Source organism: Chinchilla lanigera, unplaced genomic scaffold, assembly GCF_000276665.1.
Source record: "Chinchilla lanigera isolate Chin_1 unplaced genomic scaffold, ChiLan1.0 scaffold00132, whole genome shotgun sequence".
Classification (NCBI taxonomy): Eukaryota; Metazoa; Chordata; class Mammalia; order Rodentia; family Chinchillidae; genus Chinchilla; species Chinchilla lanigera.
Genome location: NW_004955533.1, coordinates 2563119 through 2579715, shown reverse-complemented (window position 1 = coordinate 2579715; position 16597 = coordinate 2563119). Strand labels below are relative to the sequence as shown.

The following is a 16597-nucleotide window of genomic DNA, read 5'->3' as shown; positions in this document are numbered from 1 at the left end:
TTTTTTTTGGTTTTTCTCCGGTACCAGGAACTGAACTCACGACCTTGCGCTTGCCAGGCAGGCGCTTTTTGCCACTGAGCTAAATCCCCAGCCCCACTCTTAGGGTCTTATCGTTAATTCTCATGCTTCTGACTCCATTGGACTCAGAGTCATTAAGGTGACATGCCACGTAGCCATTGTTTGGGGACGGGAGACACTGTTTTTGAAAGAGTGTCATACGTCCAGCTAGAGAGGATCTAGCAAAAGCTGCTACCATGGTTTGGATCTTGAGTGTTCCCAAGGCGCATGTATGAAGGCTTGGTTTCCAGTTTTGTGCAGTTGAGGGGGGGTGAAAGCTTTAGGAGGGGGAGTCCAGTGGAAGGAGGGGCCCTCACTGGGGGAGCCCGGTGGAAGGAAAGCAGTCACTGGCGGCATGCCCTTGAAGGGATACTGGAACAGACCGCCCTCTCTGTTTCTGCTTCCTGGCTGCTGTGGGGTTAAAATTCTTCTGTCACCTGCTCCCATTGTGATGCACAGTCTATAGGTCCACTGGTTTCCAATCAAAATCTTGTAAAGTTTGGAAAAAGAATCCTAAGAAGTGGATTCTGACACATATGTAGATGAACAAAGGGCCAGGAGCAGCCAGGGCCCCTGAAGAGGGAAAGGCGACCCTCACGCTGCCAGCTGTGGGTGTCCTGATGTCTGCACAGCTACATTCCTTACACGGAAACAGGGAGGGCGGAAGGGAGGGAAGCAGAGGGCCGGGAGGAGACAGCGTTCATGATGCAGCCTCACCTGGCAGAGCCTTGCCTGGCTCTGCCTGGGCGCGGGGTGGCGCGCACGGATGCTACTGTGGTCACACCGAGTGCCACACGGGAAATTGACACAGGACACATAAATACGGAGACACATCAGAGGTCCAGGTGACTGAGATCACAGCTGTGGAACATGGTGCATCACAACTTGTGCAGCTCATGTGTCCCAGAGGGGAGAACTGGGAGTGCCTTTGAAAGTCTGACGGATTCGTCAGCGTTCAAGTTAATGTTTATCTTTGCCCCAAAAAACACCATGAACAAACATTTGAAGCAGATACGTATAACACATACAGCAAAATGTGATACCTGTAATCTATCATGGGTCAGAAGCTATAATGGAAACACACCAACCCGATGGGTGTAAAACACACACACAGATGTTGCAGAAAGGAAAACAGGTGCAGACAGACAATGCATTGCTTAGTGACTCGTGCCCAGAATATGAAAGTAGAAAGTAGTAAACGTAGAGTGTTCCTTGGAAGGGGAGGACAGTGAGCTCTTGGTAAGCTGCACGCTGGAGGGGAGTTCCCTGTGTATGAGCTTGTTGTATTATTTTTCAACTGCTCTGAGTACTTGTCTGTTGTAGAACAAGAATTCAGGTAGCAATGCAGTAATGCTTGTGGCTGTTCTTGTGGTCATTTCACTGATTTCTTCATGCTGAGACCTCTGACACACAGAAGCTGTGATTTTCCCTCCGAGACTGGAGCCTGGCTGCACTAGCTGCTGCCCCTTGAGTGGGCTGGCCCAGCTCCCGAAAGTCCCAGCGCAGGTGTCTTCCTGAGGGACCCTGACCTGGAGCCCGTCTCTGCTGCTCACCCGCTGTCCTGTAGGTTGGTTTCTCCTCAGAGCTGGGTTAGAGCCCCCAGTAATTTGCAGTCGGGTATCTCTGACCCACAGCCTCGTGTGACAGGTGAGCTCAGAGGGGAAACTGAGGACATGTCTGTCTGTCTCCCTGCAGGCCCTGAGGGATAGCTGGACAACAAGGCCCTAGGAACTATGTTTGCGTAGGGGACTGGCTGGATCCTCTGGCGACCCTTGGCTGTTATGCACAGCCTGTGACAGGGGCCTCCAGGAGAGCACACTTCTCACGCCCTCCCACTGCAGGGCAGCTCTCTGCTGTTCCTTCCTCACCTCTTTGAGCCCTGGAGGGCCCTGAAGCCCCCTGGGAAGCTATACCCCGCCCTCTTCCCTGGGGCTCCCTAGGAGACGTCGCAGCCTGTGTAGCAGGCGGCCCAGGCATGCAGCGGCATTCCTGTGACCTGGGACTGGTGTAGCCGCTGCCTGCTCGCCCTCCCTGAGCAGACTCTCAGCCACCTTCTCCCTCTGACACAGGACTGCTGCTGTGTCCGCAGAAGCCGAGCCTGGGACCTGCCCCTACTCAGCGTGAGCCCCGCATTCTTCCTTGTGGGATGCGCTTGAAAACACAATTGTATCCTTGCGTTCTCTTCTGCTCTTCTGTGCTCCGTCGCACCCTCCCGCTGCCGGCCCTTATCCACCTCTATGTGGTCTTCTGTTCCCTCAGCCCAAGTGGGTCTCTGACTGCCATGTTAGAATAGGGCATTCACTTGCTTAAACCCCTCTACGGACCTCTGAGTCTCAGAGGAAAAGCCCAATGCCTCAACTGTCCTTAGGCCGTATTTTCTCTGACCTTTCCTCTGGCACCTCCATTGCATGTGCAGTTTCTTCTGACTGTCCGGGTCTGCTCCTGCCTGGACCTTTGCGCCCGCGGTTCCCTCTGTGTGAGATCCGCTTCCTTCTGCGGCCTCGTGGCCAGCACGCGCACACCCTCTGATAGACCCACTGACTCAGAGCTCCTGAATTCGGCCTTCCTGGAAAGGCCTCTCTTGCCCCTTCTTGGCTGACAATTCTTCATAGTGCTGCCGCCATGTTTGCTTTATATTCCTGGTGTGATACCGGTTTCTCTCCTCGTGACGCGTGTTTGTTCTCCATCCTACCTGTTCTAGTTCTCTATTCCTGCAGTGACAAGTTTTCTCAAATCTAGCAGTTAAATACAGCACATCTGTTGTCGGTCAGTTCTGTGAGCTGGGAGTCCAGTGCGCTTGGCTGTGTTCTCAAGTCTGGGTCTCGAGTGAACTGATCCTGGTGGTCCAGGCCTCATGTCTGTCCGTGGGCTGTGGCGTGAGTCTCCTCCAGACTCACTCGGTTTGGGCTGGGCTTCAGCTCCACGCACCTTCTGGGGTGGGGACTTCCTTGTGTCCTTGTGGCTGTCACCTGGGGGCATCTCGCCTTCCAGGGACCATCCGTTCTCCTGGATGACTCCTTTCCTCCACCTTCATGGCCAGCAGTGGCCGGTCAAGTCCTTTTTCTGAGCTTTAAATCACGGCAGCCCCTCCGGCTGGAGAGTTACCTTAGTGATTAGATTGCGTCCACTGGGATAATCCAGGATAATCTCACGGTTTTAAGGTCAGATGCCTACATCCCATCTGCCCACGGTCTTTTGCCATGAAAGAGAATAATTTCACAGCTGTGACACCAGGGGGCGCAGGTCCCGCCCACCCTGTCTCCCTCCCACCCGGGACAGCAAAGCCTGTTGCAGAGGCAGCTTTAGACTCCAGACTTTCCACACGTGGCCTTTGACGGCTAGTAATATGCCCCCCCAAATTATGCTTAATGTTATTATGTGATTGCTAGCAATTTCTTTCATGAATTGTGCATTGCATGGACTGTGTAGGCAGTGATAGAATCTGTTGTTGAAGCATTAGTTTCACAAAACAAGGTCAAATATCCCACTGGTTTTATTTTTCCATCTTTTTAAGAGTCATAATAAAACATTTTCAAAATGAAGGCATTTTTGTTACGAATGAACTATATGATGTAATTTATATGGGGCCAGAGACAGTTCCGTCATGCTCAGTGTGGCCCAGGCCAGCCACAAAGTGAGACGCTCGTGCTGTGGCGATGGCATGCCAGGGCTCCGTGCAGATGTGTCCCTGTGAAGAACATGCGGTCACAGCAGAGCCCCTAGAAGTGTCTGCAGCCAGCTCGTTCTGCAGAGGAAGGAGCAGGGCCCAGACCGTGAGTGACCTGCAGGTCACAGACAGGCACGTGGGCTGAGCGCCGGGCTCTCCCCGGCTGCGCTGGCAGGGGGAGCACCCAGGAGCACAGGGCCCTGGCTCTTGTGTCCCAGACCAGTTGTGACAGGAAGTGCCAAAGTTGCGGTGGCGTCTGTCCCTGCCTGACCGCTGCCCACACTTGACTTTCCAAGCTGCCCCTCATCCCCGTGCTGCTTTTCCAACGTCTCTGTGTCTTCCCAGTCGGCAGTGACCCCTGGTCTGTGCCCTCTCTGCCCGTCCCTGACAGATGCGTACCCTAACTCTGAAGTCGTCTATGTCTGGACCAACGGCTCCACCAAGTCTGTGGTGGTGGCCGAAGATGGCTCCAGACTGAACCAGTACCACCTCATGGGGCAGACGGTGGGTACCGAGAACATCAGCACCAGCACGGGTAAGCGCCTCCAGGGGCCAGAGGCCCACGGGGAACACGGGCCCCTCATCCCACGCTAGAGGGGACACACTGGCCGGCGGCACTCCCTTAGCAGCCCAGCTGCCATGCTTCTGGGCCCTCCCTGCCGCTGCCAGGGAGAGTCAAGGGGGAGCTCAGGCTTCATCTGCAGTGCGTCTGCCACGTTGGGAACGGGCCCTGCCGCGGGTACGTGCCCTGCTTATGTAACACCCGCCCACCCACAGAGACACAGGCTGTCCGTAGGAGGGCAGGCGCTCCCTGCACCCCGCCCCAAGCAGCCTGCTCCTGCTCTGCACATTCAGAGGCCTCCCGGGGCGGGATTTGGAAAGTAGCACCGGGAAGCACAGAGGGACAGCTGAGTGGGTACAGAGAAACAAGCAGACACTGTCAGTCCCAACCACGGGGCAGCCTGAGCCCAGCAGGGCAACGCAAGCCTGGCTTCCCTGACACGGCGCACGGGGCTCCATAGGGCAGCAGGTGGAGGGCCTGAGGACGTGGCGCTGCAGAAGCTTTCCACTGGGCGGAGGAGAAAAGCCTGAAGGGCTGGAGGGAGCCGCGGTGGCAGAATGAGACCTCAGCCCCGGAGGGCGTCCTGAGGGGAGGCGCTGGTCCCCTCGCTGCTGGCTGGAAACATCCACGCTGGCGGGTGCCAGGATGCACACGGGGGTTAGGGTACAGCCCGCCTGTGTGCAGAGCGTATACCTGCACGGGGCAGGCCCTGCCCGGCCGTGTGCCCTGTGCCTGGGCATCCTGAGGGTTGTCAGAGAGCCCGGGGCGCAGGGTCACCACTGGGTCACCGCCGCGTGGGAGGGAAGCAGAGCTGGGCCTGACTTCACGGAAGTGAGTGAGAACGCTTTATGCAGAAGTCTGGTGTGAAGCCTTGTGGCGGCCACAGGACGGCGCTGTGTGGAGTTACTTCTACACAGCTCCTTTCAAAACGTGTAAGTGAGGCTTCTGCTGCGGTTTACGCTAAGAAGAGCGCCCTTTCCAACATGGTCTAATTTTCCTACTTCCATGTCCAGATGAAGCCGGGAAGACTGAGGAGAGCCATTTCAAGCCCTGCTGTAAAGAAGCAGAAGGGCATTTCTCACTCCCAGTGGTAGAGAGGCAGTGTGGGGTCGCTGGTACAGATCTAACTGTTGCTGCCCAGCCCCCCAGGCCTGTGTCTTCCTGCCCCACTGGAGCCTTCTGGGCACCGCTCCCCTGCCCAGCCCTGCCCTTGGGTGTGCGAACCCCCCACCCCACAGTACCTCTCAGGGCTGCTGAGAATGTGGGCTTCCTTCTGTAAAAAGGCAGATTTCCCCACCATGCGCGCGGTGCTTCGGTCTCTGATGTGTGACACGTTGTGAGCAAAGGCCACAGGGGCGTCCACAGCTTGCCTCGCTAAGCTACGAGCTTTAGTTTGCACGGTGGCGCAGGAGCTGCCCTCAGCCTGCCGTGTCCCGACCCTGTCCGTGCAGCCGGCAGAGCACTCCCCTTACAGAGGAGAGCCCGCCTGGGGTCTGCCTTACTGGAGACTCCAGCTGCTTCCTCCCGTGTGTACGCACGGTCCGGCTCCCAAGACACGCTGTCCACTCCCCGCCACGGAGCTGAAGGAGGGTTGTCCTCACACCAGCGCAGCGTAGCCTCCGCTTCTCGGAGCGTCCCTGCGCTCTCCCCGGGGAGGTGCACGTTAGGCGGCGGGAGATGTGCGCGGCCCTCACCCCCACGCGCGGCAGCAGCCTGCCCGCCCGGCTCCTTACCAGTCAACCGTCAGAACAGCATTGTTCTCAGCAAAGAACGGGAGGTCTCCGCTCGCCTTCCACACGGCCAGGCAAATCCAGAGAAGGCACTGGGACATCGCCGAGGAAATGTCCCCGATTCTAAAGATCAGAGAGTGCCTGTCTCTCTGCAGGGGCGCTGGAGGGGTGAGCTGCCAGCGTCGGGGTCCTGCGCTGCTGTTCCTCACCCTCCGACGGGCCGGGCAAGCGCAGACCTCGGGGTACAGTGCTGTCCCACCGCCCCGGAGCTTCCCCTGCTGGGAAATGGGAAGGATCTGTCCACTCAGAGCTGTGAGATATTCTGAGTTATACACGCAAAGCTAAATCCTGAAATCCTCATTGCAGTAGCAGGCGAGGGGGCAGATGGGAGCAGAGATTGTGACCAGGGATTAGTCAACACACAAATCTGATTTTCCCTGAGCAGAACAGCCACGGCCAAGGCTCTTCAGAGACTAGGTGTCAAGAGACTTAGAAAAGGATGATTGAGAAATACACATAGCTTCCTCCACCCTTTCCCTCATGCTCAGATAAGGCCTGACTCCCAGGGCAGGTGGGAGAAGGACCGTGAGCGTGGACTCCTCTGTCTGGAGCAGGACTGCAGGGGCTCCAGGGCCCTCATGTTCCTTATTTGCTTGTTTGCAGGTGAATACACGATTATGACGGCTCATTTCCACCTGAAAAGGAAGATTGGCTACTTTGTCATCCAGACCTACCTTCCCTGCATAATGACAGTGATCTTGTCCCAGGTGTCCTTTTGGCTAAACAGAGAATCTGTCCCAGCCAGGACAGTTTTTGGTGAGTGTCTCCCAGCCAGGCCTGGACAGCACTGTTTGGTGATCGATGCTGACCACCTCAAAGCAACCCAAACCACAGCCGCCCTGTAGCTCAGACCTTAAATGTCCTTGGGAGGCTCTCGTATTAGAGGGGTGATTTCTGGCCCTGGGGATTGTTTGTTTGTTTGTTGTTCTGTTTTTTGAGGCAGGGTCTCACTCTGTAGTGCAGGCTCACTTACGTAGCCCGGGTTGGCTTCAAACTCAGAGCGATCCTCCTGCCTCAGCCTCTTGAGTGCTGGGAGAGCTCTGGGGATTTTGAAAGATGGGGAAACCTTTAGGAGGTGGAGCAGGAAGAAGTCAGGCCACCAGGCTTTGCCAGGGACCCTGGGATCTGGGCCCATCCTTTTTCTGTCATTGCTACCCAGCCGCAGGAGGCGGGCAGCTTGCTTCACCACACCTCCTGCCAGGAGGTGCTGCCTCCTAAGCAGTAGGGCCAGCTTGCCATGGTCTGGGACCTCCAAAACAGTGAGACAAAAGAAGCTTGTCCTGTTTTCGAGCTGTCCACCTCAACTAATTTATTACAGTGACAAAAACCTGACTAATACAGTCACCAAGCTTCTAGTGCTTCCTATCTATTTTTTGACCTGGGACAAATTAACCAGCTAGTTCAAAATTTAACTTTTGAAAGAGAAGGTAGGATTTCATCCTGAATGAGAACTTTGTGAACAGCATGGGGTTTACTTGATAACTATTTTTGCATTTTGCAGAGTCTTTCCCTGGTAACCTTTCTCATAAGGTCTGAAATTGCCAACACGTACTTGTCTTATGTGAGAGGTTGCTCTAGTATTTTTTTGCAGTGCTTGAAGCTACTTTGTAAGCTATGCGGCTGTTTCTTCGGAAATGCGCATATCACTTGAAAATTCACCGTCAAGTAACAGGCAGTGCGTTGTGTGGGATATTGTTGCATTAAACACACACACAGTCATCTCTTTATCCACAGTTCTGCATCTTCAGATTCAACCATCCCACACAGGTTGAAAAAACTGAATTTGTAATGAATGTGCATGGACCATTTGTTCTTGTCATTATTGCCTAAAATACAGTATAACAAGTATTTGCATAGCATTTGCATGGTATCAGATGTTATAAGTCATTTTAAGATGATTTACAGTGATCAATACAATGAACATAAATTATATGCAAATAACCTTTGCTATTTTCTATAAGGGACTTGATCATCAATGGGTTTTAGATTCCAAGGGGTTCCTGGGACCAAAACTCCATGGACACTGAAGGGCAACTGCATGTAGTGAGAATCTAGAACATTATTTTATGCCTCTCAGACACTAATTATAGAAAACTCTTAACTTCAAAGGTACCTTGGCACAGGGAAGCGGACATGGATGTGGTTGGACTGCTTTAGTCAGCTTTCCCTTACTGTAACAGAATACCTGAGAGAGCCAGTTCAAAAGACAAAATGCTTATTTTGACCCATAGATTGAAGCTTTCAGTTTAAGGTCAGTTGGTCTCGTTGCCTTGGGACCTGTGGTGAGGCAACACATGGTGTTGGAAAACTCTTCACCCAATGGGCAAGATGGGACAGAGAGAGATCTTGGGACAGAGAGGGAGAGGGAGAGGGGAAGAGAGGGCGTGCAGGGTCCTAATACCCTTCCAGGAGCAGATCCCCAGTTACCTGTCTTCCTGCCACTGTGCTTCGTGTCTCAAAGGCTCCACCGCCTCCCAACAGCACCAGGGACAGGGCCAGGCCTTCAACACTTGCCCAAACTGCAGTGCTCGTTCCCGCTCAGTTCAGGAGACACTAGAGGCAATTCTGAGTTCAGCTGGGACGCTCACAGCTTCCTGTACGGTAAAGCGCATTTCCACATGTGCTCTTCTTGTTGCAGTTTTCCCTCCAGAGGAGGGAGATACTCACATGCATTTCTTTTCAAAAACTCCCCACAGTGTTCAGGAAGCCCAGAAGACGGGACTTTATAGGTGAAGGCCTGGGAGCATCCACCCCCAACAAAGACCCACCCCGCCTGCCCCCCTGACTGGACCCCAGGGCATTTTCGGAAGCTGTGGACGTTGGCTCAGGGCAGAACAGTGCTCTGCAAGTTAATGGGCCTCATACAGTCTTGAGGGGAATTTAGTGCACAAGTGGTATGCTACAGTCAGGGTTTGTAAGGGAAACAATTTAATACAGGACACATAATTTATAGGATTATTTTACAGAGGTCACTCAGAGTCAAATACAAAAGAGTGCAGGAGATCTGTTTACACACTAAAGACCCAAAGAGTCCAGCTCAGGGCCTGGATCCCACAGCAGTGTCCTCCGTGAGTCCAGCCAAAACCTAGAGCCCACAGCAATGTCTCATGCAAGTCTCTATCAAGAATCTGCACTGGGAAGACCCAAAGGTCAGTGGTAGAAGCCAGAAAGCCTGTGCCAGCAGAACGAAGGATCTGTGCCAGCAGGCTGAGGGATCCATACTGAGGCCAGGAAACAATGCTCAAAGTAAGCACCAGAGCTCTTCTAAAAAGAACCACAGCCATCCTCAGCAACAAGGGGTCCCAAACTCCTCTAACGGTGAGAACATCCAGGTTCATATCAGGAACGCCAGCGCAACAAGCTTCTGCAGGAGAACCAACAGCACAACCTCTTCTCCTCCAGTTCTCCTTTTTATGCGGTTGGCAACACTCCTCAGGTGGGCCCTCCACACCCAACACCATGCTGATTTAGTTCAGCTGATTGCTGCAAGTTGGCCATTAGTTAGTCTACCACCTGGTGGAAAGTATTTGACAGTATTGTCTGTCATAGCGTGTTTCCTATTGGAGTTCATGTTAAGGACCCGAGAAGACAGAAGAGGCCCGTGTAAGCTGATGCACGGAGCTCCCGTGCAGTGATTGGCTGGATTCCTGAACAACAAAACACAAAACAAAACAAAACAAAACAAAGCTGCCAAATCACAGTGTGGACCGGTGTCCCATCAGGTTTTAATCCCATGCAGGGTTCCGTGTTCAATGAGTGCATACGAATGCATCTGAGGCATGGGATGGCAGGACAGCTAAGGGCTGCTGTGACCCCAGTGGTTTTCCATCCTTTGACTCTGTACTGTGGCCTCCGTAACACAGTTCCACAGCCTGGTGGCTGAGACAGAAGCTTGTGTCTCTCAGTTCGAAGGCTGGGAGTCCACGGTCAGGATGTAGGCGAGAGTAGCTCCTTCTGGGGGCCCTGAGGAGGGTGTGTTCAGGGCCCCTCTCCTCAGTCTCTGGCAGCTCTCGGGCTCCTGGCAGTGCAGCTCTAGCACTCACATGTGTGGGCCCTGTGTGTATGCTTTTCTCCAAATCTCCCCTTTTTTAAAGCACAGTAGTCCTACTGCATCCCACCCCACAAGGGCCTCATTTTAACGCAGATACCTCTGCAAAGCCTTTATCTCCAAGTAAGTTCACACTACGAGGCTAGGAGTTCCACCTGCGAGTACTAAGGGTGTTCTTAACGTCTGACCCCTCGCTGTGTGTGACAGCCACATCCCCTGCACTGGTGTGCACTCAGGAGGCAGAACACGGTGAGGAGGAAGCAGGGTGCACCCCAGGGTGCTGCTTGGACTGCGAGTCCAAGGACCTGACCCCAAAGATGCCTCGTCTCATCTGCCACAGGTGAATGTGGGCATGTTGCTCAGCATCTTTAAATCTTCAGGCTCCTTTCTGAAAACTGGGGAAAGGGACGCACTTCAAAAGGCAGCTTAGGTCAGAGTCTGATAGTCAGTAGGTGCCCCAGAGGGGGCCTAGACCTCCCAGCGCTAAGGCAGCATCCCTCCCCGAGAAGCCTGGCCCTGCTCTGTGGTCACTGCAGCGTTTCCTCGGAGCCACAGACATGGGGCGGGCTGGATCCAAGGAAGCGGCGCCCCCTGTGCCTTCGTCTGCTCCGTTCGGTGGTGCTTCGCTGGCACGGTGGGCTCCCCGACCCGCTGCACTGTCCCCTCTCCCCCTTTCGCCCCGCAGGGGTGACCACAGTGCTGACCATGACTACACTCAGCATCAGCGCCCGCAACTCCCTGCCCAAAGTGGCCTACGCCACCGCCATGGACTGGTTCATCGCCGTGTGCTACGCCTTCGTCTTCTCTGCTCTGATTGAGTTCGCCACGGTCAACTACTTTACAAAGAGAGGCTGGGCTTGGGACGGCAAAAAAGCCTTGGAAGCGGCCAAGATCAAGGTACTGGCTTTATTTTTCTCCTCCTTTTTTCTCTCTGGTCCCCTTGCCTGAGAAAATGTGCCTGATTCTGTGCCCACACACGAGATGAAGGTTTCTCCCCCCTCTCTCCCCACCCTGCAAAGGAACCCTTTCCTTATAATCAGGGGCACCACAGGTTCTTAACTGCAGTGGGCCACTCCTATAACTTATTTTCAGTTACGAGTGTCATTCAGGGAAAAGCTCTGGTGTTGTGTAAATGGCTTGAGCTTGTTTGTGTTCAAGGCTGTTGTTCCTGCAGAGAGAACTCCTACTTATCCAGGGGTGACTTGTCAGGGTTTTAGTTCGTGCAGCTCCCTTTCCTGCACATTCGTTTGCACCTTCATGGTGCAGTGTGTCCTCTGCAGGGCGGCACTCATGTCATGAAGAGAACGTGGGGCTCACTGGACGCGGCCCGTCAACCCAGCGCACCCGGTCCGCTAGGTGATCCGGCTCGCTGGAGCTGTGTGCGTGACTTGTCGTGGAAAGTACTGGTCTGTCCGAAGCAATTCTTCATCAGATGTTTACCTGGTGATTTGTGCCCAAGTCTAAGGAAATTTTGAGGCAAAAAGAGCTGCACACGATTCCCACCTGATGTATTTCTTCAGGGAAATGCTCACTTCTTGCCCTCTCAGTCTGATGTGCCCGCCGCCATGTCTCAGGCTGGTAGCACTCAGGGCGTTTTGGAAAGTTGGGGAAGCAGGGGCGACTTGACTAGAATGAACATGGTGGGAAAACGGCGGGGAAAAGGTGTCTTAGACTGTGAGGATGCTTCGTGAAGAATGCGGACTTGATCTTGCAGACAGGAAACCCAAGGAGGACGTTGCCGGGGAGGAGGAAGAGTGCCGTCTGGGGCATGAGGCTTCCCAGCGCCCAGCTTAGTGTTGCTGAGTGGTGAAAGTCTGCAGTTGCCTTGGTCTTTCATGGCTGCGTGAGGACAGAGAGGACCAAATCTGCAGCGGAAGTGCTGCTGCGAAGTCCCTGGCTTCACTGAAGCTGCGGGCCCAGGGCTGGGACTCGGGGAGGAAGGGGAAGCCAGGGTGGACGGGGACGTGGGAAATGTTGGCTTTCGTTTCTGGATATTGTGGTTGACGGTGTTGCCACTACTGTCCCTGGCCACCTTCACACTCAGCCTGTTGTTACGAATCTGGCTGCCCCAGATCTGAGGGGAACCGGCGGGAAGCGGGAAGAGCGGGCGAGCGCCGACTGTCTGCTCTCGCGCAGCACTGGTCTTCCAGCATCAGCAGTGCGTCCCCTCAGTGTCGTGCGGTCCGGAATAGTGCGCTGCTCCCTGTCCTGGAAGGCAGCGGGCCAGGCCCGTCTGACCTCTGTGCAGCCACACGGTTTGAGACAGTCGCGTTCTGTCAGACGCGGGCGGTGAGGAGGATGGGTGACCCTCCTGGGTGTGCTGGTGTGCTCCTAAAAGGGCTGTAAATTAGAAGGAGGAAGAACTTGACATCTGGGCTGTGTTCACCACTTTTCCATGTTAGGATTTTCAAAAGCTGCTGCTGCCTCCGAGTTTGCGGTGAAGGTGGTCTTTAGGAGCCAGCGCGCAGGAAGGAAGAAGAGGAAGTGAGGTGTGGAGCAGGAGACGTGGCACAGTGAGGCGGGCGCTGCAAGGCAAGGACGGTGCACCCGGGAGATCTGAGAAGCTTCCGTGGATGCGGCCCGGTGTGCTGCTCCCGCCTCACTGGCCGTCAGCGGCCCAGCTTCCCAGGAAGGATGGGACTAGCAGCAGGCAGCATTTTGCAGTGAGGCTTTCCTTGCAGGAGGTGACGGATGGCTTCCCTTTCTGGAAAGGGTCCAGGGACACAGATTCGTGTCCACCACAGGGCCTGGGCTTCCCGAGCCCTGTGCGGCTGGCTTCCACTACTCACTCCAACTGAAAACACCTGTCGTCATGGCCAAGTCGTGCAGTGCGCTCCCTGTACCCGTGGGTTCCCCCTCCTTGGATTCAGCCATCTCCAGAACAAAACTACTTGAGAGTCAAAATTGCCATCTGTACTAAACACATGCAGCCTTTGTGTTGTCGTTGTTCCCTAAACAATCCAGTATGACAACTGTTTACATGGAACTAGGCATTCTACGTCATAGAGATGATCAAACACGGAAAGATATGTAGAGGTTGTAGGCAAATGTGCTACCATTTTATATAAGGGGCATGGTTATTTGAGGTCCCAGAACCAGCTCCTCAAGGGCACCGATGGACCACAGTATCTTCTAAGTGTCTCTTTCCCTGGCTACTACCAGTGATGAAAACCTCTCCCAGGACCAAGTCACGTTGGCTGCTTTCTCCCGGCTGCTCACGTGATATTGGCTGTTGCTAAGAGGCACTTGCTTCTAAGATGTGGTCCGTTCCCCCTCCCAGGACCCCAGAGCGTCCCCAGGTCCCCTGCACCTGGATCCACACTTCCTCTCTCTCCACCTGACTCCCTCACACCTTTGCTTATCTTTCGGCTTTCTGTCTTTTCCAAAGTTTGAATGGTTGGCACATTTTCTTTCCTCTACTATTATATGTTTTTCAAATTTTATTATTAAGATTATATCTTTGGCTAATGAAACAGAGGTTTTCAAAACATTTGGTTGTGACTACTTTCAAAACACTCAACAATGTTTGATTTTTTTTTTTTACAACGAGCACCTGTCCATGATGAACATTTTACTATGGCTATATAGTCACGGTTTGTCACCTCTTTAATCATCCATCCATCAATCCATCTTATTTTTTGATGCATTTCAAAATAAATTCCAGATGGCAGCATTCCCATGAAATAGATCAGCATGCCTCTCATTAGAGTTCAATATTAGTTTAGTGTTTTATTTTCTTGAAATAAAATTTATAGAGCATGAAGAGTGCAAGTATTCTGGCTAGTATTGCTGCTTTTGCCAAAAACATAGACCTGGGTGCGCTAAATCTTTATCAAGATAGAGTCTGTCCTCAGTTTCCAGGAAGTATATAAGCTCTGCCCCAGCCAGCTCCTGCCCTCACGTCTCCAAATGTAACCCCTGTTCTCATTTTTCCCACTATAAATGGTCTTGCCTGTTCTAGCATTTCATAGCCATGAAAAACAAAAACATATGTTTTCAAAAAACAAGACTGTTCATAGCTGCTGCTGAAGTAGGAAACAATTCAAGTGTCCTCCCAGAGACAGATAGTGATACATTGGTACAAAAACGCTGCTCACCAATGGAAGGAGTGAATGACTGGTGCCATCAAGAACACGGGTGATTCTCAAAACCACTCTGCTGAGCGAAAGGTACCCTACTCCAAACAGTACCTGGTGTATTCTTCTTTCTTTTCTTTGTGGCACTGGGGATTGAACCCAGGACCTACACGGTGAGCTACGTTCTTTATTATTTTAAGACAGGGTTTCAATACTTTGACAAAGCTAGGCATGAACTTGCTGTCTTCAAGCTCTCCCAGTGCTGTGATCACAGGTGTGCACCTGGCTCACACTGTATGATTTACAGTCATTTGCTTTCTCCCTGTTCTGTATGGAATTCCCAGGGTGACTTGCAAGCTGCCCTTATGGCCACATGTAGCATTCACTGTCACGGATGCACTTAATGGTAGAGAAATGATGATTGCTCAATAGGGTAAAGATCATCTTAGTTCAGTTTATCCTATTTGTTAGGAAATGTGAAACATTGCTGTGGATCATGCTATACATTCTTTGCCTGCTGGCTGTGTGGGCTTCTAGACTTGGAAGTCAGTGGAGAGGGTGAGGTGCCCTCTCCCAAGGCTGAGCTGATATTTCTTTATCTCTTCTGAGAGATATATTTTTAGACCTCCAAAGCGACCTGGCCATGGCCTGCATGCACATCGCATGTCCTAACACTCGTGTTGTATTTTGCAGAAAAAGGAACGTGAGCTCAAACTAAATAAGGCAACAAATGCTTACACTACGGGGAAGATGACCCACGCTCCAAACATCCCAAAGGAGCAGACCCCCGCAGGGACTTCACATGCTCCCACTGTCTCTGCGAAGTCTTCTGAGGAGAAGACGTCTGAGAGCAAAAAGACTTACAACAGCATCAGCAAGATTGACAAGATGTCCCGAATTGTATTTCCGGTCTTGTTTGGCACTTTCAACTTAGTGTACTGGGCAACGTATTTGAATAGGGAGCCAGTGATTAAAGGAGCTGCCTCTCCCAAATAGACCGCCGTCCTCTCACTCCACTCCCAAATAGACTGCTGTCCTCTCACACTCCAAGGAAGCCATCCTTCCAGCCAGGTGGTACCAAGGAGAGGCTAGGCAGGAGGACTCCATATTTGGGCACTTGCTTTCAGGAAAATTTTTGCATGTTTAATAATACCTACAGATACTACTGACTTGATGTTTGTATATGTAACTTCAGATGTTTCAAAGATGTCCCCTTGATAACTACAGCAGACAACTTTATAGAAGACCAGGAGGCGATGACTCTGACACCCAGATGCTCAGTATCTTAACACTGATAGTTTACAAACAAGATAAGTATATTTTTAACTGTTCCAGGTGTTACCTAATGATGTTTTTTATACTTTGAATGTCATTTCATACAGTTTCCCAGCAGATAAATATTTTAAGAAATGCTCCATGATTATTACTTGACCAACTACTACAGGAAACAAAGATCACAGAGAGCACATTTTTCATTAAAAGGAAACTATGGACATTTATATCCAAAGTCAGTTGCCTTTGATAATTCTTACTACTCTGAAATTAGAAAAGCACTGCATGATCTGACATTAAGAAATAGAATAGGCTGCATTTGTGGAGACAAATTTAATAGCAGAAATATACAGTGTGTTAGAGTAGCATATCAAGTACTTTCCCCCAAGGAAAAATTTAATTGCCTCAAAATTCTTTTCTTCTTTTATTTCTTCTTTGAGAAAATCAACTTATTTCCCACCCCACCCTAATCCCTCCACTAACTGCACAGTGTCCAAGGAAGAAAAAAGAGTTGTTAAAACAGAACCGATTTCACGACCTTCTCAGCCTCGGCTGCTGAGTCCTCGTCCTGGGACCTTGGCCTCCCCTTGCTGCTACCCGCTTGTAGAGCTTCCGTGTTGAGAAATTGTGACTGAGTTATTTTCCATTGGATTTACTTGTATGTACTTCATCACTGACTTACTGCTCTGTTAGCTTTTGTATATGAATCTTTAATGTTCACTAAAAAGTAAAAAAATGGGCTGATGCTTGGAGTATACATCATTTCTTTAACATTCAGATTTTAGGGGACACGTTTCCTAAAATGCTGTCAAGGAAAACTATTGTGAAATTGTTCAGGGAAAAGAAAACAGAGAAGTAAAACTTACTCAGGGTTCTCCTGTATTCTGACCTCATTCTGCAGAGGAGCACACAGAGAAGACCTGTGCAGACCACGGCGAGGCGCCCCGGTCCACGGCAGCCTCTCCACGCGTGCCGTGCGGGCTGGCGCCTTGCCCTCCCCTGGAGGAGTCGTCCCTGTGTGTGCTCCCAGCAGGTGCTGGCAGTGGGCGGGTGGGTCCCTGCTCGGAGCACTGTCACCTTCCTGTAGCTCTTTGCGAGCAGTGGTGCACGGTAATGAAGTTGAGC

General features: G+C 52.1%; 1 protein-coding gene across 2 annotated transcripts in view; it reads left to right on the top strand.

Annotated features, from left to right (window-relative positions):
- Nucleotides 1–16217, top strand: part of Gabra5 (gamma-aminobutyric acid (GABA) A receptor, alpha 5) — a 67588-nt gene extending 51371 nt beyond the window's left edge. For both annotated transcript variants that reach the window (XM_005410412.2, XM_005410411.2), the window contains exons 7-10: nucleotides 4116–4259; nucleotides 6680–6832; nucleotides 10810–11021; nucleotides 14894–16217. In XM_005410412.2, coding sequence (XP_005410469.1) covers nucleotides 4116–4259; nucleotides 6680–6832; nucleotides 10810–11021; nucleotides 14894–15196 — 812 coding nt within the window. In that variant the 3' untranslated portion in view covers nucleotides 15197–16217. The remainder of the gene's footprint in view (nucleotides 1–4115; nucleotides 4260–6679; nucleotides 6833–10809; nucleotides 11022–14893) is intronic.
- The last annotated feature ends 380 nt before the right edge of the window (nucleotides 16218–16597 follow it).